Here is a 25331-nt window from a genome sequence, read left to right on the forward strand (position 1 = left end):
TAGGCACCAGATTTTGCAAACTTAATATGAAAAAAGGATTGTAAATATCCATTAATGTTTTTAATAGTGATTACATGTTGCAACAATACTGTTATGGATCTTTAGAATAAATAAAATCTGTTAAAGTTAATTTCACCTGTTGCTTTTTCTTTTTTAATGTGTCTACTGGAAAATTTAAAATTACATATGTGGCTCCTAGTTATGGCTCACAGTATATTTCTATTGGATGACATGGACATAGATGTTTGTTTATCTGAACTTATGAAAGTGAGTTAAGTGGAAAATTATAAAGCTGATATAATTTAATTCAGTCTTGGCTAGAAAATGTACCTGAAGCCAGAGGTCTTAATTGGCAGTTACCGAAAGAACCCCAGGAGGAATGGGAAGACCGACACGGGTGTTTAGAGAAGACAAGAGCCAAAGATTAGATCTTGTGGGATGAAGTAGAACTTGGGGTAAGATCCTTTCTTATCAGATTTTTAGAGATGAGGACAACTCTGAGAGGTTAAGTTCAAGGCCGTGGTGGTGGTAGGGCTGATAATGTAACATGTCTACTCTGTTAAGAAGTTGATATAATTTTGGTTTCCTTATTTTCTCAAACTGAAAACAGAGGTGAAATAAATGACCTATGGTGGAAGTCTGTTATGATTCAAAAGTTTAGACTGAGGCTGGATATAAACTTTGTAGAGCAAAAATGCTCTGAGCACCATGTGTTTGAAAAATCTTTGACTCCGTGGTGGATGGCTGCTTTTTGGCTGAAGGCCATGACATGAGTGTGGTTAACTGCACATGGCTGAAGGACCACAAGGCATATGCAGACCAGACTGCCCGGCTGTCAGACTCATACACTTATAGGTTTGAGGGTCTTAATCAATTGTAATATCTAACAAAGTTAATCTTAGTCATAGGTAACACTAAGCAGTTATTACTTTGTTCTGGGTAACACGGCCATAATGATAAGGGAAATACAAAGACAAATTGCATTTAATTCACAGTTTTTCCATGGACAATGCCTGAAAACATACCAAGGACTGAAACCCCAGAGAAATACTAAAGGAGGAAGACCCTTAGTCTGGTTAGAGAGACAAAGCTGGCAGCTTTGCTGTGTGGTCTTGACCCTGCCCCACCTCATCAAATATGAGTCTAGCATGTTTGGAGGAAGTGGGTAGTAGGAGGGGACTGGAGGAGGGTGACCCTGAGAACAGGAAAGGAAACACCTTTGGTGCACCCCTCCCCCCAGATCATTACTACATAAGTCCATCTTAGTGGGGAAAATCCCCTGAAAGCCTCAGAACTACTTTGCTCCTTTTTCTTCCGGGGCAGGACAGCTCCAATCTGGGAGCAAGCTGTGATGACAGAGAAGGCTTATTTTCCCCAAATCTCTCATGTACATAGTCTTCCTATGGATGAGAGTCAGTCAACAGACCGAAGAAACAAGATAGACTCCCAAATCTTGAAATCATACAAAAAGAATCAGAAAGATAATACAAATAAGTGCAAAATGACTAAAGTCATAAAAAAGAGGGGAAAACCCCTACAAAAAAGACCAAAAAAACCAAACTCTAACAAGTCAGAAAACCCCAGACAGACTTAAGACTCCAAAAAGAACATCTAGAAATATGAATAGTCATTGAAATTAAAATTTAATGAATAAAAATAATCATATTTAACATTTATTGGATGATTACTATGTGACAGGCATGGTAAAGTATGTGTTGTATGTGCTAAATCATTTGATCCTCATAAAATCCTGAGGTGAGTCTCTTACTTCCAGTTTAAGATGAGGAAACTGAGACAAAAATTTTTAAAAAGCTGGTAGTTAATAGACCTGGGGTTATAGCCATTGTTGAATGGTTCCAGAGTTCTTTTCCATTATGGAAAGTTACAGTAGATTGAAAATCTACTGAACATTACAAACAGCAGGAGAGAGAATTAAATTTTGAAAGATGGATGTGAGGACACGTCACAGGATACAGCATGGAGGGAGCAGCATGTGAAACAAAAGCTCAATACATTACAATTTGGTTTCAAATACAACTGATGATGGGTCTCCTGGAGAGGCTGTGAGAACCTCTGCACTTTAGGACCATTCTTCTGGGGGCAGAAGAGAAGAATTTATCCAATGGCTTCCATCTCCCACTGGTCAGAGATTTGCCCTGCAGGTGCTAATGCCCTGCACTTCTGGGGTAAAACAGGAAGACCAGGAAGACGTGGAAGAGAGTCTCAAGGAACACGAGGCTGTGACTGTGTGAAGTCTGTGGCCAAGCTGGCCACTGGGGGAGAAAGTGCCCAGAGCCCAGGAGCAAGGAGAGGCCAAGCGGAGCTGAGTGGCACAGGAAAGGTTATCTGACATAAGAAGGAAGGAGAACTGGAGGAAGAGATGAGAAGGCCCAGCTAGCATCCTGAGAATGCCAGGAGTAGAGACAGAGTGAGGAAGGAGAAATATAAAAAAGGAATGTCTGAGAATGTTCAAGATCTGATGAAAAAGAGAGAATCTCAGGTTAAATATCCACTGAGTAGGATTTATAAAAAACACATGTGCACCTGTATCACAATTTTAATAACATGATAAAAAATCTTGACCTAATTGACACACGTAGAAATCTTTGAAGTCAAAATATCATCTCAAAATAAAAATAAAAATTAAAAAAATAATAAAAATAAAAGAGAAAAAAATATATCATCTCTACCACAATTCAGTGAAAAAAATAACTAGAAAATTTCTGTATGTTTGGAAATTAAGAAATAAACAGTTAAATAACCACTAAGACAAAGGAAAAAATTAGAAAAGATTTTGAACTTAATGATATTTGTATGATGCAGCTAATACAGTGTTCTGGGGAAAACTTTTTAGCCTTAAATGCATTTGAACTATTCAAAGTTGCTTGATCAAAGCCAAAACAAATTCAACTATGTTTTGCTGTATCTTTACCAGTTAAACTATAAAATTTAAAAAGTATATACCATTTCTAATATAATAGCACTAAAAAAGGTCAAATACTTAGAAATCAAAAAAACAGAAAACTCTAAAACGCTGGGAGAAATTAAAGCCCTGAATAAACAGACTCATGTAAGAATACAAACAGATCATACATGAATGAGTTCTTGGTACACATGTTTGCAGATGTAACACTGAAAAACAGTGAGAGAAAGGATGGACTATTTAATAAATAATGTTGGGACAATTCATTTTCTGTATGGAAAAAGATAAAATTATAATCCCAGAAGTAGAAAACAATTCCAGGATTATGAGTCTTAAATGTAAAAGAATTAAACTGTAATTTTTTTTAAACGTAGGAGAACATTTTTACAATCCCAGGGAAGGAAAGGATCTCTTCAACAAGACTCAAAACACAAAATCAAGGAAAAGATGGATAAGTTTGAGATTATAGTGAAAAAAATTATACATTAAGGTACCAATAACTAAATGAAAAGATAAACCAAAGATTGGAATGAAATATTTGCTGCACATTTAAATAGCAAAATTTCAGTACCCAAATATATAAATAGCTTCTAATTCATTAGCAACAAAAAGGCAAAGGCCACAAAAGATAAATATGCAAAGGCTTGCTCACGCAATTCACTCGGAGAGAACTATAGGCTGTCAATCAAAATATGCTAAGATTCCTAAACTCAGTAGTCAAAACACGATCCTATTTCACACCCATTAACATCTAAGCACACCAAGTTTTGCTGAGGATATAGGGAAACAGGTACTCTGGCACGATGTTGGTACAATCCTCTTGGAGTCAATTTGACAATTCCTAAAAAATTTAAAATACGTTTTCTCTTATAACCCTCTTTGAATTCCACGTAGGAATTCAAAATCTAGTTGTCACGATGGTACATATACAAAGATATAAATTCCAACTCTGTAAGCTGAAAGCATGGAAACAAATTCGCTGCGTTTAGGCAGATGGAAAAATAAACTGCTTTATTTATGTAACTGGATACTATGTGGCAGCTCTCACATCTATATGTATATAAACAAATCGCATCTCTATGTATCAACATGGATAAAATCCAAAAACATCATACTGACTGATACAAGCAAGCTCCAATAGGTATGTATCATGTGAAACCATTTATTACATTTGAAGGACCACAAAACAATAATATTTATTTTTTATGGTTACTAACACACACACACACATACACACACACACACACGTACACACATATCTGTGGAGTATAAATATAAAACCATGCATGTAAGAGGAGGCAAAGGATGTGTTTAGGACTTTCTGTATTTATCTGTTATTTTCCTAAGGGGAGAGATGTGAGAACAAACAGGTCAAAACTTATTAATACTTGCTTAATCTCAGGGGTGGATAAATTGGAGTCTGTTACATTACTTTCTGTTTGTTTGAAATGTTTCTTAATTCAACTTAATTTTTTTTTTTTTTTAGATTTAAAAACCAAATCAGTTGAGAAGCCTCCTCCCTAAATGCAGCTGTTATTCAGCTCCTGATACTTGATTTCTGCCTTGTCTGGGATTTTAAGGCAAAAAGAGGAAGGATAAACCATGATATCTCAAACCATGAATCTCACCTTCTCTAGATATCAGAGAAGGAGCTTTCCCTCTCACTCTTCTCCCAGACCTGTTGCCTGAGGCAACAGCACAGTGCCTCCCAGTTTCAAGTTGATGAGCTGGGCCTGGTAATAGCTATAAAACCTGGGGATGTGCTGAACAGCCAGGCCTGGAACTGAATGCCTGCAGGCAAGACGAAGAGGGATTTTACTCAGGGCTCTTCAGAGCAAATTGTGTGGGTGGACAGTTCCACCCTGCCTGAACTCAGAATAAGGGGTGAACAGCACTCCTATTTCTTTGAGAAATGCTAACATAAAATCACAGGAATTTAGAGCAAAATATGTCCTTAACTATGCAGCACAAAGATGATAAATATTACGTCCCAAAGACTACATTTAGCTCTCACTTATACAGAGTTTGTTCCTTTTTCCTAACATTTAGAAATTGAGAGATTTCTCATGGAAACTAGATTACCAGCTTCTTTTCTGAAAAAGCTGGATTCTGGTATTACTGAGTCTGAATTCTAGAATGTCAACAATTAGCTGGCCCTGAAGACTGCCCCCTACCTCAAAGCCTCACTCAATTAACCTTATCTACTGGCTCCATGAGGGGTTTCAACTCCCTCATTTTACAGATGAGAAGACTGAGGCTCAGAGAGGTCAAGAGGCTTGCACAGCATCAGAGCTACCCCGTGGAGGGAGGCATGCTGGCACTGTGCCAACCAGTTATCAGTTAATTTGCTGTGATTCCATTTTTCTACACGATGAGGGTACGTTTCATGATTTCTGATGACATCGTCTGTGTAACTGAGCAAAGTTTTAACAGAGACTTACTTCAAGGGCTGTTAAAAATAATATGAATGGATTAATTGTAGAATCAGCAGGAAGCCTCCAAGATTTGGCCAAACTCAAGACAGAAAAATTCTTATGTAAAAAATAATAAGGGAATATGACAGTATAATTGAAAATTGGTTGACTAGAGGTTGAATGATTACAGAGGATCACTTTTTCAGGCTGATCTTTACTGGTGTGTAATTCTTCCCCTCTTTCTCCACTGTCCCTAATCTCCCCTCTTCTTTGAACTCTAGAAGAATGTGCAAACCCTGCTCTGGAACTCTTCCCCAGCCCTTCCCACGACATACATACACTTCCTTTAGTTGTTTTTAGTTGTTGGATTTGTTCCTGGATTAATGCTGGTAGACATTCAATACTGACTTAGATGAGTTCTAACCATCATGCCCAGAATTACTGAGCTACCTGGGTTGGGCATTCTTAGTCTATGCAAAGCACATTTCTGTTAGAACTATAACTACATGAAGGGATTACATGGATTACAAAATCCTTTAGAATATAAAACACTAAATAGCCTAAATGTAAATTGGTAGGGGAATGGCTCAATTAACTTTGGCATATTCATATCATGGAAAACTATACAATAATGCAATAAGGAAAAAAGAAAAGAGGTAGATCTATCTCAAATACTGCCATGGGGAGACCTGCAGGATGCAAAAGGATATATACAGCATAGGTATATGGTATCGATTATGTTAAAAAATACAAACAAAAAACACATATTGTTTGTAGGTCCATATATGAATACGTAAATGCCTAGAAAAATGTCTGAAAAGAAACACAAAGTGGTGAGAGTGGATATATCTCTTTAGACGGGGTGGGGTAAGGTATGGAGGTGATCAAAGGGGGTTTTAGCTTCACCTGTAATGTCATAATTTAAAATTTAACTTAAATGGAAAATACTTGTATTTCCTGTGACTGAAGGTTCGAAAAACATTTTCACGTTAACACATATTTATGTGACTATTAATTTCCAATCACAATCTTAATCATGAAATTTGAAAAACATCTGATCATTCTGGGAAACGAAACTTACACTGCGTTGTCATCCCAGATTAAGTTTTCTGCGTAAAAGTCACAGAAGGCGGCTGAAAAGTTAAATTGCACTTTCACCAGTTAAGATCAAGTAAGTCAACTCTAGGAGTCATAACAGTTTTGAGGACACTAATTTATCTTCGCAAAGAATAAGAAATATACGGGTGGATATAAATGAATCCAGGAGCCCTCAAATTTTGAATAGAAATCACAGCGACAGATTGTTTAATTTATCCTAACATGAGTTCTATTTCTAAGGTGCTATTAAATTTTCAGTGACGGCATTTGCTTTTCTCAACAAAACTGATGGAACACTTGAGGGCAAGTATTGACAAGGAGGAAAAGCGAGCCCCAGAGAGGTCAGAGTTCAGTGTGAGGTGACATCTAGGAAGTGGCAGGGCTGGGACTCCAGCCCTCTGTCCTCTCAGCCAGGCCATGTGCCTGCTCTGATTCACCGGTGTGACATCGCGCGTCTGTATATCCCGTGTTCTCAAGCGCTCATCCCTGGAGATTATCTATCTTTCCACATCTCTATATCTACCTGCCTGCATATCTAATCTATCTATCTATCTATCTATCTATCTATCTATCTATCTATCTATCTATCTATCATCCGTCTACCTACCTACTTACCTATCTACCTCTGTCAGGGCCTTCTCCATCCCTGACCCCTAGGAGCCCTCCAAGCCTCCTCCTCGCCCCTCCCTCCAGCCCCGCGCATTCCACCTGTTCCCGTGCATCCCCGCTTGCCCCCGTCCCCACGCTGCCCCCTGAGGTGTCTGCTTGGCGCCCGCAGTCACCGCACGCACCAGCAGAGGGTGAAGGGCAGCGCCCCCGCGGGCGGGGCCGGCCTGTCGGAGGACGCGGGGCGGGGGTCTCAGCGCCGCGTACTCACCTTGCCGGCAGTGGGCGCGGCCACCAGGAGCACCAGCTGAAGCAGAAGCAGCAGCGCCGGCGGCCTCGGCGCCGTCCCAGGGCGCATCGTGGGCGTCCGCTAGGAGCCCCGGCGTGTCCAGGGGCCCGCAGGCTCTCGGGCCGCCGCGTGCCCTGCGCGGCGCGGGTTGAGGGGCCCGGCTGTGAAGCTAGCCTGGCCCGCCCGCCCGGGGCGGGTTTTGTAGGGCTCAGCCTCCCCACCGAGGCTTCAAGGGAGGGAAGAAGTGGCTTAGGTCCCGCCCCCGTTCCCCCTCCCCGCCAACTCACCGGGAGATGTCCCTCCGACCCAGGAAGCGTGCCAGGAGGCTGTGAGAAAGGGCTGCGCGCCTGCGGGGCAGGTGGGTGCGGGGCCAGGGTCAGGGGTTAAAGAGGTGACGCTCCCAAGGTTCAGGGGCCTAGGCGGGGCAAGGGTCTGCGAGTCGGAGGTGGGGAGTTTGGGGGGTGAGCGTTGTGGAGGCGGCGGAGCACGGGGGAGGGAGTGGCCAGCGGCCCTGCTCAGATTAAGCGGGAGGCGCGCCGGGCGTCTGCACTCGCGCGGCTCCGCTCGCTCCGGCTCCCGGCCGCTGCCGTCTCGCCTCTTTCCCTTTCTCAACGCGTCTCCAATCCGGCAGCCGCCGGACCCGGCGGTGAGCGCGTGGGGAAGAGGCAGCCGAGTCGCCCGCGGAATTGGGCGCGGTGGGAGGTGCGCGCCGCGCGGGCGGGCGCAGTCGTGGCTCCCGGGGCGGCGGGCGTCCCCACGAGGTAAGGTGCCCCCGACCCAGTCTGGGCGACGGATGGCAGCCCCAGGGCCCGGGCCACCCGCGTGGAAGCGCGGGCGGTGGAGGGAGCGTGGCATCCCAGGGTGGGGCGCGCGGGCTGGCGGGCGGGGAGGGGGAGCTGGGCTGGGGGTCACCAGACGAGAGCTTGTCTGGCTCCCGGCTTGTCTGCCTGGGTTTGAACTGGGCGCTGTGTGTTTTGATTAATTTGGAGGCTCGAGTTACCAGCCTGGCAGTCTGGGCACAACGAAATGCCAAGAGCAAGAGGCAGCTGAGGGTAAAGAGAAAGCCCATCCATTCTATTTTCTGCCGCGTTGAACTGGCTTTTTCACGTTAAATCTTATCTGCGGAAATGCAGGGAAAGCCAAGAGCCAACTTTGTAGGGGTGTCTCCCTCCTGAGAGGGCCCTTCTCGGAGGTGGCCTTGGACGCAAACGTGCAATATCTGGCTTGCTAGGGCACCGTCCTCAGAGCAGGGCTCGTGCCCTTTTCTTGTGCCACTGACCACATCGGATCTGATGAAGCATTTAGATCCTTCTTAGAATAATTCAGTTATCAGAATCAGTTTAACTTTGAATACATTATCAAAGTATTAAAGTCATGAAATAGTAACATAGGTGCATCGTTATTATTGCACTAAATACCTAGATCTAACAGCAGATCTATTAAACAACTGTAATCTCAAAGTACTGATGACTGCAAAACTGAAATGTGACGTGAAAATACCAGTGGGTGCAAACTCTCAAGAACTGCTAATACTATTGTGGTTTGTTAGCTATTTTCATAACTGAAGGAAATGCTGAACTTCCAGGAAAGTTTAGTGAACGTAGAGATGTAATATTTGTTCCCATCTAAGTTCACAGACCACCTGAATTCCATCTCCAGGTTAAGAACCGCTACTTTGGATCAGCGTTGCTGATGTAGTCGGTCATCAAACACACAGTGTGAAATATGTGGTTTGGTCACTGATTGTGGAGAACCATTTGCTTGCAATTAGAATGTGTATTAGACATATGTAGCTATGTAGGTAGGCGAAACCCTGACAGTGAGTGAATGGAGATGCACACCCCCCTTTTTGGTTGTAGAGTGAACATTATACACTTCCCTCTGTTTATATATATATATATACATATATGTATATATATAAATTTATTTATTTATTTTTGGCTGAGTTGGGTTTTCGTTGCTGTGCACGGGCTTTCTCTAGTTGCAGCAAGCGGGGGCTGCTCTTTATTGCGGTGCGCGGGCTTCTCATCGTGGTGGCTTCTCTTGTTGCAGAGCACGGGCTCTAGAGCGCGGGCTCAGTAGCTGTGGCTCACGGGCTTAGTTGCTCTGCGGCATGTGGGATCTTCCCGGACCAGGGCTCCAACCCGTGTCCCCTGCATTGGCAGGCGGATTCTTAACCACTGCACCACCAGGGAAGCTCCTTCCCCCTGTTTTTTATGCCAGTGATTGTCAACTCTGGCTGTGTATTAGAATCTCCTAAGGACCATCTAAAAATCCTGAAACATCCCAAGTCAGTTACACTGGACTCCCCAGCAGTAGGACTCAGGTATCTGTATTTAAAGCTCTCTGGAGATTCCCATGTGCAACCAAATTTGAGAGCCACTGTTTTCCATGCATAGTTCAGTTAGTTGCATTGAATCAGGGACTCTTCTTCATAGAATAATAAAAAGGACATGTATTAAACTCTTTATTAAGTCCTATGAGTGCCCAGACCACAGATGTTGCTGTGTGGTATATAGTAGCTTCTCGCCATTGATAGGGAGGGTTCTTGTGGAACCTCCTCCTGCCATCCTTGTTAGATAGGACATCAGGTGCTCTCTTGATAAAATAACAGTGCCCAAGAATTCTGAGGCATATGACAATCTTGCATGAACTGACATTACTTCCTGGACAAAAAAAAAACAACCTTCAATGCTAGAGTTAAATTTTCCTTCTTTTTGCTGAATTCCAGAAGATTTTTTAATTTGGATTTCAATTGCCTTTGAAATGAAACCAAGTCATTCTGACAGAAGTCCAGACTTGGCTTTATCGACTTTAGAAAGGGGAGGCAGCAGTCAACTGCAAGTCACTTCCAACACTGCAAAAGAGCAGGAAAGAAACTTGTGATGTAACCACAGCAAGGAGGAAGCAGTGGTTAAGAGTATGGTCTCTAGAGTAGACTCTAGATTTTGAATCTTTTCCACACTTACTAATGTGGCTTGGGGTCTTCTCTTCTATAAAGCGGGCATAATCAGGGTACCCACCTCAAAGAACTGTAGGAATCTAATTCAGTAATCCATTAGAAGTCCTTTGTCCAGGGTCTTCATAAAACAGTCACATACTGGAATCTGATTCTCCAGTTTTGTAAAGGAAAACAAAGGAAGCTGATGAGAAATAGTGGCACATGGTAGAGATGCTTTTCTCAGCTCAGCAGTAAAGTGGCAAGAGTCAAGCATACTCCACCAGCTCCCTTGAGGTCAATAGACTCTTAAGGCATCTAGAACCTTGCTGCTTGGCATCCCTGGGAGCCGCAGGTTTGGCATCCTGGAGAGCTGGTTAGAAATGCAGAAGGAATCTCAGGCACCACCCCAGACCCACTGAATTAGAGCCTTTTTTCACCAAGCTCTCCACGTGGTTAAACGTTGAGAAGTGACTTGCCTATGAGCCAGGTTTAACCAAACCCATTTCTCACTCCCCACATATATACACTCTGCTTTAGTACAATGTTGGTATGCTCACTAGGTGTTAATTAACCAGAATTTTTGATTTTTAAAAAACAGCCTTAGAGTCAAGAGAGCTTCCCGGTTGGTTCTTGAAATGTGATAAAACTAAAGGAAAGTGAGGATGGTTCTCTTTTTGTAAGTACAAAGGACACACAAATCTCTGCTTTTGATTTGGTGCCAGATAAGGGTTTTGAACAAAGGGAAATGGTAATGGCCTTTGACAAGCCCTGTCTTATTGTTTTTGCCCCCTTTTCATAATCACAATATCATGTCTGTTTGTCGCACAGTGCTTAAATGTGTAATGTTTGCTTCCCTACTTTTGAAGGCTGACTCCAATAGGACAGTGGACTTTTTGGTGTTCTTTAATGTTATTGAATGAATGAAGTTGTTTATTATTTGCTGAACGAATGAAGCTGGATGACTTGACAGATTCACTCAGGATTCACACCCAGGTCTGATTTCTTCCAAAGCTTATGATCTTTCTATAGCCTTCCCTGTGTAGGGATGTGCCTCAGCTTTTGATGTGATGTACTTTGCCAGGCTGCCTGTAGCTTCTCCTTTAATCTTTTAAAAAGATTAAATTTAATCTTAATTACATTTTAAGTTAATCTTTTTTTTAACTTCATCTCCCCACTTAGTCATCTGTCTTCTTTCAAGAACCTTCTCTTTTCAACACCTCTAAAACAATTAGACTCGGGTTCTTTTACAATCTCGGAGTCATTTTCAACTCTCTCCATTACATCTCCAGATTCTTTCTCCTCTTTTCTAAGATCATGGCCCCTGTCCCAGTGCCTACACCTATCATCTGTGGATTACGGTAGCCTTCTAGCTAGTCCCCTGCAGATTCTTTCCTCTGAAATCCACCTTCTATGTTATTGTCAGAATAAAAGTGCACATTGTATCAGAAGGAACAGGTTACTTTGGGGGCAGTTACAAACAACCCCCGAATTTCAGAGCCTTACATAACAAGATTTTTCTTCTCCCTTTACACTGAGTATTCATCACAGGGCGTGGGGAGGTGAGAAAGGGGGAGAGGGCTCTGCTTATCATAACTACTCAGGAACCTCATGGAAATTCCCACTCAACGTAGTCTTCTCTGATCTCCTCCAAAGGGGAAGAGAATGCGGGGAAATCAAAAACTGCTCTAACAACTGCCACCTGGGTGTGACACTCGAGACATCTACTTCACCATCTCGTTGACCAAACTGGTCACTTCATTTTGAAAGTGATGGGGAAATAATCTACCACATGCCTGGAAGAGCTCTGGAAATATTTGATGAATGTTAGTAATGGCTCATCACATACATCGTGTAACTCGCTCATTTTAAAACTTCCAGAAGCTCCTCTTTTTCTTTACAGCTTATTTCACACTTCTTAGGATAGAAGAGAGGGGTCCAAAGTCAACTTTTGAAAAATCTCCTGTGTCACCCCATACTTCTCTAGTTCACCGTACAGCCTTCTTTACATCATGCTTTTGTACTTGCCATTCCCTCCACCTTGAGGGACCTCCCTTTCGGGCTGTCTGGTGCAACCCTTGAATTTTGAGACCTAGATCAAAGGTCAAAGATCATGGTCTCTGTGAAGACCTTTGTGCAGACCTTTATTATGTATCACAGAGACAGTGTCTTGTATTTTACTCTTCCGCGCTACAAGGCCTTTGAGGGCAGGTACAGAGATTAATGTTTTTAATATAGTAACCGCGGCATTTAAAAATAAATTTATTGAGGTTTAATTTATGTACCCAAATCTGTACCTAGTTAAAGTACACAATTCATGGAGCTTCACAGATGCATACAGCCTGTGAAATCAATAGCATGATCCTGATACAGAGCTTTTCGATCACTCCCCGAAGTTTCCTCCTGTCCCGTTTCAGTCCATCTCTCACTCCCTGTCCATTCCCAGGCAACCACTGATCTGTTTCCTGTCACTGTAGGTTGGTTAGCATGTTCTGGAATTTTATGTAAATGGAGTCGTACAGTGTGTACCCTTCGGTGCCTGGGTTCTTTGGCTCAACAGAACAATACTGAGATTGATCCATGTTACGTGTATCAGCAGTTTGTTCTGTTCTATAGCTGAGTAAAATTCCATTGTATGGACATCGCTTTTTTAAAGATCCATTTACCTGTAGGACATTTGAATTGTTTCCAGTTTGGGGCTACTAGAATACAGCTACTATGACTATTTTTGTACAAGGCTTTGTGTGGACATGTGTTTCCACTTCTCTTGAATAAATACCTAGGAGCGAAATGGCTGGACCATAGGGTAGATGTATATTTAATCATAAAAGAAAGAGTTTTCCAAAGTAGCTGTATCTTCATTCTCATCAGCAATGTATGAGAGTTCCAGTTCCTCCATGTATTTTTGGTGCCTTCTTTTGGTATTGCCAACTTTTAAAATTTTAGCTATTCAAATGGTTACACAGTGGCAGTTAACGTGCTTTTGATTTCTCTAATAACTAGAGATGTTGAACATCTTTTCATGTACTTATTAACCATTCAGAGAACTTATTAACCATTCAAAGCCCATATGTTTGTAGTATTTATCGATTTCTGATATATTAACTTTTTGATCATTATTGTCACTTTCCATCTTGAGGTCTCTTTTATGTGCTATTAATATAGCTCGTCCACCTTCTGAGATGGCCCACACTCTGTGGAGTGTGTCTCTCTGTAAATAAATCCACTTGTTACCTTAAAAATATATAGGTAGCTCATCTGCTTTCCTTATGCTTACGGTTTGTGTGGTGTATCTTTTTTCAGCCTTTTGTTTTCAATCTATTTGTGTCTTTTAATTTAAATTGTGTATCTTGTAGGCAGCATATACTTGGATTTTTCTTTTTTCTATTTTAAATCCAATATCTTGCCTTTATATAGGAGTTTTTAGTGCATTTTCATGTAGTTGCTATAGTTGTTTTTAGGTCTGCCATCTCTCCATTTACTTTTTATCTATCTCATCTGTTTTTTGTTTCTTTTCTTCTTCCTAGCATTGTTTTGTGTTAATCAAATATTTTTTAGTGTTCCATTTAAATTTTTTTTGACTTCTAGTCATATCTCTCTGCATTGTTGTTAGTGGTTACTTTAGTGATTATAATATGCATCTTTAACTTTACCCAATCTACTTAAAAGTAATATGGAATTTTTGAATTCAGTTGAATTCAAATTGAATTCAATATTCAGTAAGTTGAAAATTTGATTTACCGAATATTGAGTTCAGGTAAATCAAATTCACTTTTGTATCCATAGTGCCTAGTGCCTAGCATGGCATTTGATACAAAATGGGAAACTGACATATATTGACAGATATTTCTTGAATGAATAATAATCATAGGTGTTTTTTATGTTGTATCAAAGTTATATGGAGATGATTCCAAAAAAAATTTTTTTTGGTTAATGCCAGGCTAGTTAATAGAAAATCACTTTAAATTTTAACCGTTATTATATATTTAGTGGATTTGAATTTACAAATCCTGTAATTTTCATATGTAGTTAAGATTCTATGTATTATTTTGTTTCTTTCCCATATGTGTAAAGATGTAGTTGTAAAAATTTAACATAGACCTCTTCTTATCCTTAATTTCTGAAGTTTCAAAAATTTCTCATTTTCAAATTTTAGTGGGGAAATAATCTTACTTTAATAGTGGAATTCTTGGTGGTTCTCTGAAACTTCCAACCATGGATTGTCTTGGCCATTCTGCCCACACGACATCCGTATCCAGTACACAGCACATTCTCTTGGCTTTGCTCAGTTATTTTCCAATGTGTAAGTTTGACGCTGAAACACTGACTGTGTTTTATGGTCTGTAGCAGACTATGGGATGGCATAGTTTTGAAGCCCAGGTTTGAGGGATGCCCTTGAATCTTTTATTAGGTTCCAGAGTGGCAGAAGCATTCCTAGAGGAGTCTAGCTCCAGGTCTTGTCCTATAGGGAGGAAGCCACTAGGAGACTCAGTCTCTAGAACCAACTCCTGCAGGAAGCAAGGCAAACAGGGGTGGGCACAAGACAGAATGCAACCATGAGGAAAAGCAGGTGGTTAAGCTCTCCTTAGAAAGGGCCCAAGATTCACACCAAGGTGGTTCTCCTTCCCCACCGAGACAAAGCTTTTCTCCTCTCTTGGAACCAATTGGACACCTGCCCCAGTATTTCTGTTTAACCTTAAAAGTTCATTTGAACACTTTTGTGAAATCTCTCTCTCTCTCTTTTTCTCTCTCTCTCTCTTTTTTTTTTTTTTTGGCTTACATATCTGCCTGAAATGCTTTAACTTTCCTATAATCTAGTTAGAAATGGTGCCTTAAGATCTCCAACTGTCCTATAGGAGTTTCCAGGGTTGAAATTCCAAACATAAAGACCTTCACAGGAGAACTGTAGTTTTCTGGGATTCACGGGAGACTGAATGTCTGTGTATCACAGTGCACTGTTTTTTTGTTTTTTTTTTTACATCTTTATTGGAATATAATTGCTTTACATTGGTGTGTTAGTTTCTGCTTTATAACAAAGTGAATCAGTTATACATATACATATGTTCCCATATCTCTTCCCTCTTGCGTCTCCCTCCCTCCCACCCTCCCTATCCCACCCCTCCAGGCGGTCACAGAGCACTGAGCTGATCTCCCTGTGCTATGCAGCTGCTTCCCACTAGCTATCTATTTTACGTTTGGTAGTGTATACATGTCCATGCGTCTCTCTCGCTTTGTCACAGCTTACCCTTCCCACTCCCCATATCCTCAAGTCCATTCTCTAGTAGGTCTGTGTCGTCATTCCACAGTGCACTGTTGCATTTATAAATGACTTTCCCTGCTACTACTATATTGAAGGCTTAAAGTTGTTCTTTCCAGAGATGAATTCCCCGAAACTTACCCATGAATTTTGAAGCTGTGCAGTGTAGTGGTTAATAAGGGAAGCTTTAGAGTTTGAGCCCTGGAAATGTCTCATACTAACTGTCATTATTTGTAAAAGGACATAGTCATATTACTTACCTTGTGGGGTTATTGTGAAGGTTGAAGACCTGTGTTAAACCTTTAGCGCAGGGCTTAGCATAGAAGTTGCCTGCTGAAAATGCTGCTTATTATAATTTCTTACGGGGAGGAAGATGATCATGGCTCTCTGGTTGATAAAACCAGATACTGACCTTTTCCTAAGAGTCCTCTCAGAGTCCAGTTAACTCTGATTCTGACTAGACTTGTCCCCCTGTGTACCTTCTTCTACACCAACTGAAGAGTCATCCCTCTGGATAACTTCTCCTGACGTTATAAAAGGTACTTTAGGAGAGACTGTCACGGCTTATTTCTCCTTCTCATTTGCCCAGATCTTCCTTCCTTCCCAGATCAAGTGTTGCCCCCCTCCTGAGGTCTGCCAGGCTTGCCCCAGTTCCCAGTTTTCTAACCCTTCTCTAATTTATCCGGAGCTCGTTTTGCCCGCATGGCAAATTAGGAAGGAAGGAAATAAACATTTATCGAGCTGCTACCACATGCCAGAGACTGTGCTAGGCACGGATTGTGACTCAAGTAATTCTCTCAAGCATTCATTTTACATACTGAGAAATCAAGAGCTCAGGGTGGGTACACACTTGCTCAGGGTTATACTGGTAAGTGATCAAGATCTGAACACAAGTCTTTGTAACTCTACAGTCCTGCTTTCATTCCCTCACCACGAGACCACAAGGTACCAGGAGAAGAAGGCAGCGGGTCTCTAGGGAGGAGGGAAGACGTCATCAAAAGCAAATGCGAGCCTTTCAGTACGTTGGTTGGGGGTGGGCACTTCCCAGTGGAATCAAGGGCTGTTACTGCCAGAGCTTACTCCAAAGGCAGCTCTCAGAGGTCTGAAAGGTCTAGGGAATCCAGAGTCACTCCCCCTGCAGGTGAAATCACAGACCAAGAATGACCTGGGGGAGTAGTGCTTTTGACAAGAGACATCTAGCATTCTGAGTTAAGAATGTCATTCTTAACTTGGAGGTAAAGGGAGCATCTGGTTTTGAAAATCAGTTGTGTATTTGTGGAACCTATATCACCTCCGTGTGTTTCCCACGTGGTGACATTATTAATACTGTGGTCAAATGTTCTGTTGGTTTTGGGAGGAGACCTCATGGAGAAAAATGATAATAAAAGCCTGTATTGGCAGAATGGTGGATTAGCTGAGATATGGTCCATTTGGCCCTGGACTGGCAAAGTCAACTCCAAGGTCAACTGAGGCCTGTGCAGCACTCTCAAACAATTCAGCTGAACCTAGAGGGAAGGCAAGGCGGGGGCAAGCCTGGCCGGAATCCAGCAACATTCTGGATTGGCGCTCACGTTGGAACTTAGAGATAGTCTCAAGAATTTACTTGAGCAGTTCTCAAGTTTTCCCCGGTTCCTTCTCAGGGAACATGATGCTCCAGCCACATTCCAGTAGTGCATGGACCACACAGATTCGTGACTTGCTTTCAAAACCTTGTGATGTTTGACGGGATTGACTGTTTTCGCTAAAAAGCTGAAATCAACCTGAAGGCTTTGAAAGTCTGCAGGTAGAGTCAACCCAAAGATACGGGGTTTTAGAAAGTAACCAACTTAGATGTTGGGAAAAGGTCAGGTGATCTCTTAACAGGGAAAGCATAAGCCTCAAAGTAGATATCCAGCCACCAGTCATGCCATTCATTTTCTGGGAGCGTTTTTCTAACCCCTGAGGCCCCTTGCTTATATCTTTCCAAAAGCTGAGCCTTTAGGAATTCTATTTTGGAAAGATAAAGGTATATAAAAATAGGTGTTCAGACCATCCAAAAAATTTAGGCTTGGAAAGAGAGTCTTCAGATAGCTCAGTGTCAGAAAGTCAAAGGAAAGACCATGTAGTCATTGAGTTAATAAGAAATGATTTCCCTGAAAGAACAAATATTGTTAAAAAGAGCTCGGAGACTTTATGTTACTTGGGAAAAGAAAAGACATTGTATTTCTGCTACCTTTTATGACTGGAAGATTCCACTCCTCAGGCTCCTGTTTATCTGGTCCTCCAATCTTGGCCATTGCCCCCCGCCCATCCCCCAATTGATGAGAACTCCAGCACGGTGTATTTCTATTCAAGATTGGGTTGCAGAGAAAACAAATTCCCCATGGGACAGAGAATGATTTGGAAGATCTCAGATCCTGTTCCCAGACCTAGCCTTTGGAAAATTTTGGGCACAGACTCCTAGGCAGTCCCAGGGGAATTGGAGCCCAGGAATTTTCATAAAGGAGTGAAGAAAAAAAAATAATCCCAGGGAGTTGGAGGAAGAGAACACAATGATATCTGCTGAATATGCATGCTAGAAATTACTGATATAAATACACTGCTGGGCAAGAGCCTATGGACTTGGTCAGTGAGGGAGATGGATGTCAAAGGCCCAGGGCACGGACGTTCAGCTTCCCTGTTGGGGGTGGGTGGCTTCAAATGAGCTCCCTGAGGTATGTCACAGCCTTGGGAGCAGCTGTGATGAGGACAGTGCTTTTTATCAGACTCAGCTGCACAGGTCAGTTTGCTTAAGAAAAGGGAATTGACTGCAAGACTGTGTCAGGAATTGGGGGGGCTCTCGGGAAGGAGCTGGTTTTTTCATCCTCTCATGAGACCATCTGTCTTTCTCTTTTTGCGTTTTCCTCTCTTGGAAACAGCTTTTTCTGATTACTTAGCTTATCTGTTTCCTCTAAACTCAGGCTTGCACTTGGCCTTGACTTGTCCCAGTTTTCTAACGCCTGGCTGTACTTCAGGATGTACTGGATGCATCCTTCCTCCCTCATCTCCCTTTCTTCTCTCAGTGTCCTAATTTCAGAGGACTGGTTCAGAAGATGTTTTTGTACCATCCTCTGGCCCAGAGTTCTGTGTTACCAAGCCAAGCTCTGGGTTGGGTCAAGCTTTGGTTATTCCCCAAGTTTCCGTGTGCCTGGGGAGATGGAATCAGGTGGTGAAAACCTGGTCATGCTCCCAATTAAGAGCCAAAGGTGGGGACTTAGGGGGCTCTGATACTGCACTCCATAGCACTCAACACTCCCTTCTTGAGAATAACAGTTGGCAGAATAAAGCATACCCTTTGAAAGGTACAGAAGCTTTGAAAAAGTTTCCAAGGTAGGCATTCTCCCAAAGCTGTTGTTTCTATATGTTTTAGTGGCATTGCATTTGGGTTGTTTAGGCTTTTTTTTTTTTTTTTTTGATAGACTCCAATTAGAAACATACTGTCTTGGCCACTCCTATGTGATGACAGCCTTTTATTTATGAGAAGATAGGTTAGAGGGATGCTGTTCTGGGGTGTTTTTATTTGGTGTCATCAAAAGCATGGTTGAGACCAAAGGTTTTTTGCTCTTAACACAGGCAGTTGCAACAAAGGAAATCCTCCTAGACTGTTGTGGATACCATGTGTGACAGCCTTTTGGGAACTGTGGAGTGCTGTACACACAGCTGTTCACGGTGTCCAGCTGACAGCCAGATGGGCCTTTACTTAGCTGTGACCTAGGAGCTGCACCCTAGGCTGGAGAACAGTCCTAAAGTCTCTGCGACTCCTCTGTAGCTTTGTTTTCAGGCTAGACAGATGCGTGGGATGAGCAAGTAGTCATGCTCTAGGTAAAACAGTGAACAAGGCAGTGGTTTTCCTTTTTGCAGCTCATCTAAAGCACAGAGCCCCAAACTGGGGTACATGTACCCTTGGGAGACCAAAAGATTCTTAAAAGTTATGCAAGCAGCTTGGACAAGTAATTAAAGGAATTAATTTCTCAACTGTTACAGATATTATTTCTTAGGATTGTTCTATCTGAAAATGGGCCTTTGGACTAGGTTCTCACCACCCCTTCACGACTGTCCTTCTACTTTTCAAAAGAAAGGCATACCTCCACCCCATCCCTCTGCCCCATCCATCCCAAATGTTACCAGCCTGCTTTGTCCAGACTGTTTGTGGGGCCGGATGAAGGGTGTTGAGAACAGAAAGCATCTACCTTCTGGGCTGCACATCCCCTGGGCCAGTTGGTTTCCCACTTTCTGTTTTCATCACGATTGAAGGAAGACTCTATCAACTGGTAGATCTTTCAAAATGATTCTGGAGGATAAATTCTATATTGCTTTTGATATACAACTCAAGAGAAGTTCTCAGAATTGAGTGACATTTGTGTTACAGATTCCTTCCATTCACAACTTCTGAACTTTGTGAATAAGTTTTATTAGGCTTTACAGCTTTAAAAATTAAAATGGAAGTAACATTGTTGCTGAACCTGTCTCATTCCAGTAAGAAGAATTATTACTCTAGGGTTAAATAAACTAACTGAGAAACAAAAGAGCCCACTTCTTTCATTGCCAATGACATTTCCAATATAATTTCACTTTTAATGTTTAGTAATTGTTTATAAAGATTTAAATTTATTTATGTCTTTGATGAATCATATACTACTACTAATCATAACCATAAGTCAATCCGGGAGAAAAATCTTTTTTAAGATTCAGAGATTTGTGATCATAAGAAATTTAAAAAATACCGAATTTATATGTATTTTTGTTGCAGAGAGGTAGTGTGGGGTGATCAATATGATTTTCAAGTATAAAATTATATTGCACAAGGATATATGTGGGGGAGTGGAATGGAAAGACAAAATCATGAAGAAAAATAATGTTAAAAACCGTGTGCATATATTTTATACTGATGATGGTGAAAATCAGATTGCCTGGTATTGTGATGTACTGGCTACAGCTAAAATAGTGCTGCAACAGTTTTATTTTATAGGTAACCATTTACAGTGTTGCAAATTATACTCCTTGCAATAAAAAGATTAAAGATTTTATATGTTAACTTTAAAAAAGGAAGAGAGGGTTCAAGTAGGTTTTTCAAAATTCTAATGGGAGTTTGAGAGCAGAAAAGTCTGAAGCCTGGGGTGTCAGTTGGGAGAAGGGACATATGTTGGAGTACAGAAATCCAGATTCTGCCATTTATTAGCTCCGCAACTTTGCGCAATTAATTAAACTGATCCAGTGTCCTTTTTTTTTTTTTTTTTGGTCGTGCTGCGGGGCTTGTAGGATTTTAGTTACCTGACCAGGGATTGAACCCTGGCCCATGGCATTGAGAGCGCGGAGTTCTTAACCACTGGACCCTGCCAGGGAATTCCCCAGTTTGCTTTTCTTACGCAATGAAAATAATACTTTTCTTACTAAACTGTGGTGAAAAGAGGTGACTTGATTGTGGGCAACACTCTAGGCAGAGGGTCCTATGTATAATCAGTAAGTGTTGGTTTCTCATTACTTCTTCCAATGCCATTATGATTTTTCTTTCCATCTCCTTCATTCTCCCTTCTTCTACCCTCTTGTATATTCAAAATTAGCCTCATCTTACACCCCCTATTAAATATATTTGATTCACATTTGAAAGGTCCCAGAGTGTCTTCTATAAGTCCATTCATCCAACAGATATACATTGGGTACTTATTATATTTCAGAGACTATTATGGCACTGGGGATAAACCTGTGAATAAAAAAAGATGAAATCCCTATTGTCATAGAGCTTATATAGTAACTAAGTGCATGGTGATGGGAATGCATTGGCTACTCCCAGCATAGCAGTGTCCTCTCACTGTTAGTTAATGTCCTTTCACATTGGACAGTCCCACTGACTAATGGGAGACCAGTTAGGTTCCTGCAGGTTGGGTCAGCCGTCCATTCATGCATCTATCCACCCAGCCATCTTTTCAATTAAAATGTACTGAGACACTCCTAGGTGTTAGGGCCACCATCAGACATTCTTCCTCTGAAAGGTGACCACAGCAACACACTATTTTGACAAAGTCCCCTTGATGCATGCTTTATCACAATACGTCTGGAGACTAATTGCATGATGTATCTATTTTTTGGTTAAAATGCAAATACCTCTGGTTTTCTTTAATTTTTGACTGTGTTTCCTATTTGTTTAAAATATCAAATACATTTTGAATGATTCAAACCAATTTGTGTATTCCTCATAAAACAATAATTTGTTTTACTGAGACTTGCTTCTGGAATGCAAGTAAAAAAATATTTAAAATGATGGATTTAGGGATGGGAGAAGATCTAGGTACTCAAAGTGATTCTGTTTCTACTTGGTTTTGAAACTATCATGGAATGTTGTTCCACCACTTACTTGGAAAACTAGTCTTTCATAAATGCAACACTGAGTTAGTTTATCCAGATTTTATCCAGAAGTTTAAAAATAGTTTGTAACATTCTACACTCCCAGTTTCCTTCTCTCTACCCAATTCTTACAGATACAGGTCTTCAGAGAAGCCAAAGTTTTAAAGATGAGACATTTCAGTTCGTTCAGCCAAAGAGATCTTTTATCAAAGCATACAGTTCTTTGAGTCAAAATATTTTTTCTTTTTTAAAATTGAGATAAAGTTCACAAAATAAAACACACCATCTTTACTCTTTTAAAGTTTATAATTCAGTGGTTTTTAGTGTTCTTAGAATGTAACCATCACCACTATCCAGTTCCAGAACATTTCCATCACCCCAACTCTCCCCTTCTCCAACCCCTGATAATTACTAATCTATTTTCTGTCTCCATGAAGTTGCCTATTCGGGACATTCCATATACATGGAATTATACAGTATGTGATTTCTTTCACTTGGGATAATGTTTTCAAGGTTCATCCACGTTGTAGCACGGATTGGTACTTCATTGCTTTTTATGGTCGAATAGTATTCCATTGTATGGATGTAGCACGTTTTGCTTATCTATTCATCAGTTGAAGTGAGTCGTTCCCATTTTTTGGCTATTACAAATAATGCTGCAGTAAATATTCATGTACAAGTTTATGTGTGAACATATGTTGTCAGTTCTCTCGGGTATATACCTAGGAATGAAATTGCTGGGTCATATGGTAACTCTATGTTGAACTTTTTGACGACCTGCCAGAATGTTGTACCATTTTCCATAAAAACATGTTTATATGTGTTTTCTGTATGTAGGCAAAATGTGTATTTCTATACTAGGGGATTCCTTTTTAGTTTCAAAAAATAAAAAAAGCACTTGAAAGAATCGTAGCTTGGATTTTTAAGAGAAAAGATTAAATCGAAGAAAATTCCCCTTAGCAAAATGAAGTAATATTTTTTGTACAAGCATTACATACATATATCTTTTCATTTCTCAAAAATATATTTATGCCATAAAGAATTTGAGAATATTTTTACTTCTAAGAATTAAAAATTAAGTATTCAGTTTAACCATTGCTAAGAAAAGATTGTTATGTCAAAACACTGTTGAAGTTCCCCTTTAGAAAATATTTCCATCACTAACTCTGAATGATGAAAGTAATTATTTTCAACATTATAATGCATACTCTGTTTTAAGAGATATATTTATATTTAACATATACAGACTTTAAACCCAGGACATAGAACCTCACTTGTAGATGAGAGTCTTCTGGAAGAGAAGAGTGGCAGAATTTTTTTAAGTACCAAGATTTGACTGTGAAGTAATTCGTGCACATGGCATTGGTAAGGCGCTCTTTCAGGTGGATCAAGCCCTTGGCCACAGATTCCTGGTGAGTGTCCTCAAGTACGATCACTGGTTTTTATTTAATAATTTCCCCTAAAGGTTGGTTCTGCAGGTGTAAATTATCTGAATGCTTCACATGTCAAAAAGCCCAATTATTCCAGAAACCTATGGATTATGCCTGCTGCCATTCTGTGATTCATTTTTATTATTAAACAGCAGTCCTCTCTCCTCTCCACCAGTTGCACCCACATGATCACCCAGTGGGAGGATGCACAAGGCTACAGATTCTTGCTCTCCTATTCACTGGGTTTGAATAGCAAAAACCTTCTCATATGTCCAGAGCAGCAGGGTCCCTATAACTAGGAGAGTTAGGACAATGCACTTCATGAGTGGGGTAGGCAGAATAATGACCCCCAGAGATGTCCACACCCTAATGCCCAGAGCCTCTGAACTGCTCTGCTATGTAGCAAGGGGGAATTATGGTTGTCGATGAAATTAACGTTGCTAATCAGCTGACCTTGCCATGGGGAAATTATCCTGGATTATCTGGGTGAGCCCAGTATAATTAAAAGGGTCCCTAGAAGCAAAAGAGGAAGGCAGAAGAGTGAGAGTCGAGAAGGAGATGTGATGAAAAGAGCAGAGGCCGGAGGGTTGCAGCAAGGGAGAGACTCAGCTGGTCACCGCTGGCTTTGAAGGTGGAACAGACCGTGAGCCAGGGAATGCAGGCAGCCTTTAGAATCTGGAAAAAGCAAGGAAACTGAGTCTCCCTTGGAGCCTCCAGAAGGAACACAGCCCTGCCAGCACCTTGATCTTCTGCCAGTGAGACCTACTTAGACTTCTGACCTCCAGAGCCATAAGAGAATAAATTTGTATTGTTTTCAGCCACTGAGTTTGTGGTCATGTGTTACAGCAGCAGTAGGAAACTAATATGAGATTATTCGAGGTGACTAAAAAAAATTTTGGGAATTAAGACAGGGAAATGTTAAACAGTGAAAAATGTGAGAAGTTTTGGAGCTGATGAACATGTATTGATGGGCAGTGAAGGTTGAGAGAGGGGGATGGGAGGGAGGACGCAATTCTTTCAGAAATGCAACCAAGTCTTATTTATTTGGAGCGAATGTGAAGGAAACTGCAAAGTACTCTTAATTTTGAATTGTTCTTTAAAGAAAAAAAAAAAAGCAACCCCACTCCTAAGCGTATATCTGGAAAAGATGAAAATTCTGATTCAAAAAGGTAACATGAACCCCTGTGTTCATAGCAGCACTATTTACAATAGTCAAGACATAGAAGCAACCTAAGTGTCCGTCGACAGATGAATAGATGAAGAAGATATGGTGTAGATATATGCAATAGAATATTACTCAGCCATAAAAAAGTATTAAATAATGCCATTTGCGGCAGCATGGATGCAACTAGAAATGATCATACTAAGTGAAGTCCAACAGAGAAAAACAAATACCATGTGATATCGCTTATATGTGGAATCTAAAAAAATGATACCAATGAACTTATTTACAACACAGAAACAGACTCACAGACATAGAACACAAATGTATGGTTACCAAAGGGGAAAGAGAGGGAAAGGATAAATTAGGACTTTGGGATTAACAGATGCACACTACTATATATAAAATAGATAATCAACAAGGACCTACTGTGTAGCACAGGGAACTATATTCGGTATCTTGTAATATATATTGGAAAAGAATCTGAAAAAGAATGTGTGTATATATATATATCTGAATCAGTTTACTGTAGACCTAAAACTAACACAGCATTGTAAATCAACTATAATTTTAAAAAAAACATAAAAAATAGAATTGCCTTATTTTTTTAAAAACCTGCTGTATTAAAAAAAAAAGGAATTGCCTTATTTTTAAATATATTAAGCAGCGGGAGGAACAAATGGGGGGTGGGGGGGGGGAGAAGGGACAGTCACAGGGATTCCGATCTGTCTGAAGTGCCACCTCCGAGCCACTCTGCCTACAGCCTTTTGGGCACGTTATCCAACATTTCTGAGTCAGTTTGCTCTGGTGTAAAATGTGGAAAAACCTACCCTGCCTACAATTTTAATGAGACT

At 41.0% G+C, this 25331-nt stretch overlaps 2 protein-coding genes across 8 annotated transcripts in view; one reads left to right on the top strand and one right to left on the bottom strand.

Moving 5' to 3' along the window:
• The window catches only part of COL4A3 (collagen type IV alpha 3 chain), a 133976-nt gene extending 126087 nt beyond the window's left edge, over positions 1–7889 (bottom strand). The window contains exons 1-2 of one of the 2 annotated variants that reach the window (XM_029224497.1): positions 7618–7889; positions 7313–7464 (exon numbers count right to left, since the gene is read on the bottom strand). In XM_029224497.1, coding sequence (XP_029080330.1) covers positions 7313–7399 — 87 coding nt within the window. In that variant the 5' untranslated portion in view covers positions 7400–7464; positions 7618–7889. Of the gene's footprint in view, positions 1–7312; positions 7465–7617 lie in introns of those variants that run through there. The other variant, XM_029224498.1, reaches the window with a different exon arrangement.
• The window catches only part of COL4A4 (collagen type IV alpha 4 chain), a 140645-nt gene continuing 122751 nt past the window's right edge, over positions 7438–25331 (top strand). For 3 of the 6 annotated variants that reach the window (XR_003793820.1, XM_029224500.1, XM_029224504.1), the window contains exons 1-2: positions 7924–8091; positions 23132–23297. Coding sequence is in view for 3 of the 6 variants with exons in the window: in XM_029224500.1 (XP_029080333.1) it covers positions 23242–23297 (56 nt within the window). In the remaining 3 variants the exon portion in view is untranslated. Of the gene's footprint in view, positions 7689–7923; positions 8092–23131; positions 23298–25331 lie in introns of those variants that run through there. The other 3 variants (XM_029224501.1, XM_029224502.1, XM_029224503.1) reach the window with 3 other exon arrangements.

The sequence above is a fragment of the Monodon monoceros genome, unplaced genomic scaffold (assembly GCF_005190385.1).
Source record: "Monodon monoceros isolate NGI ecotype Baffin Bay Population unplaced genomic scaffold, NGI_Narwhal_1 Super_Scaffold_16, whole genome shotgun sequence".
Taxonomy (NCBI): Eukaryota; Metazoa; Chordata; class Mammalia; order Artiodactyla; family Monodontidae; genus Monodon; species Monodon monoceros.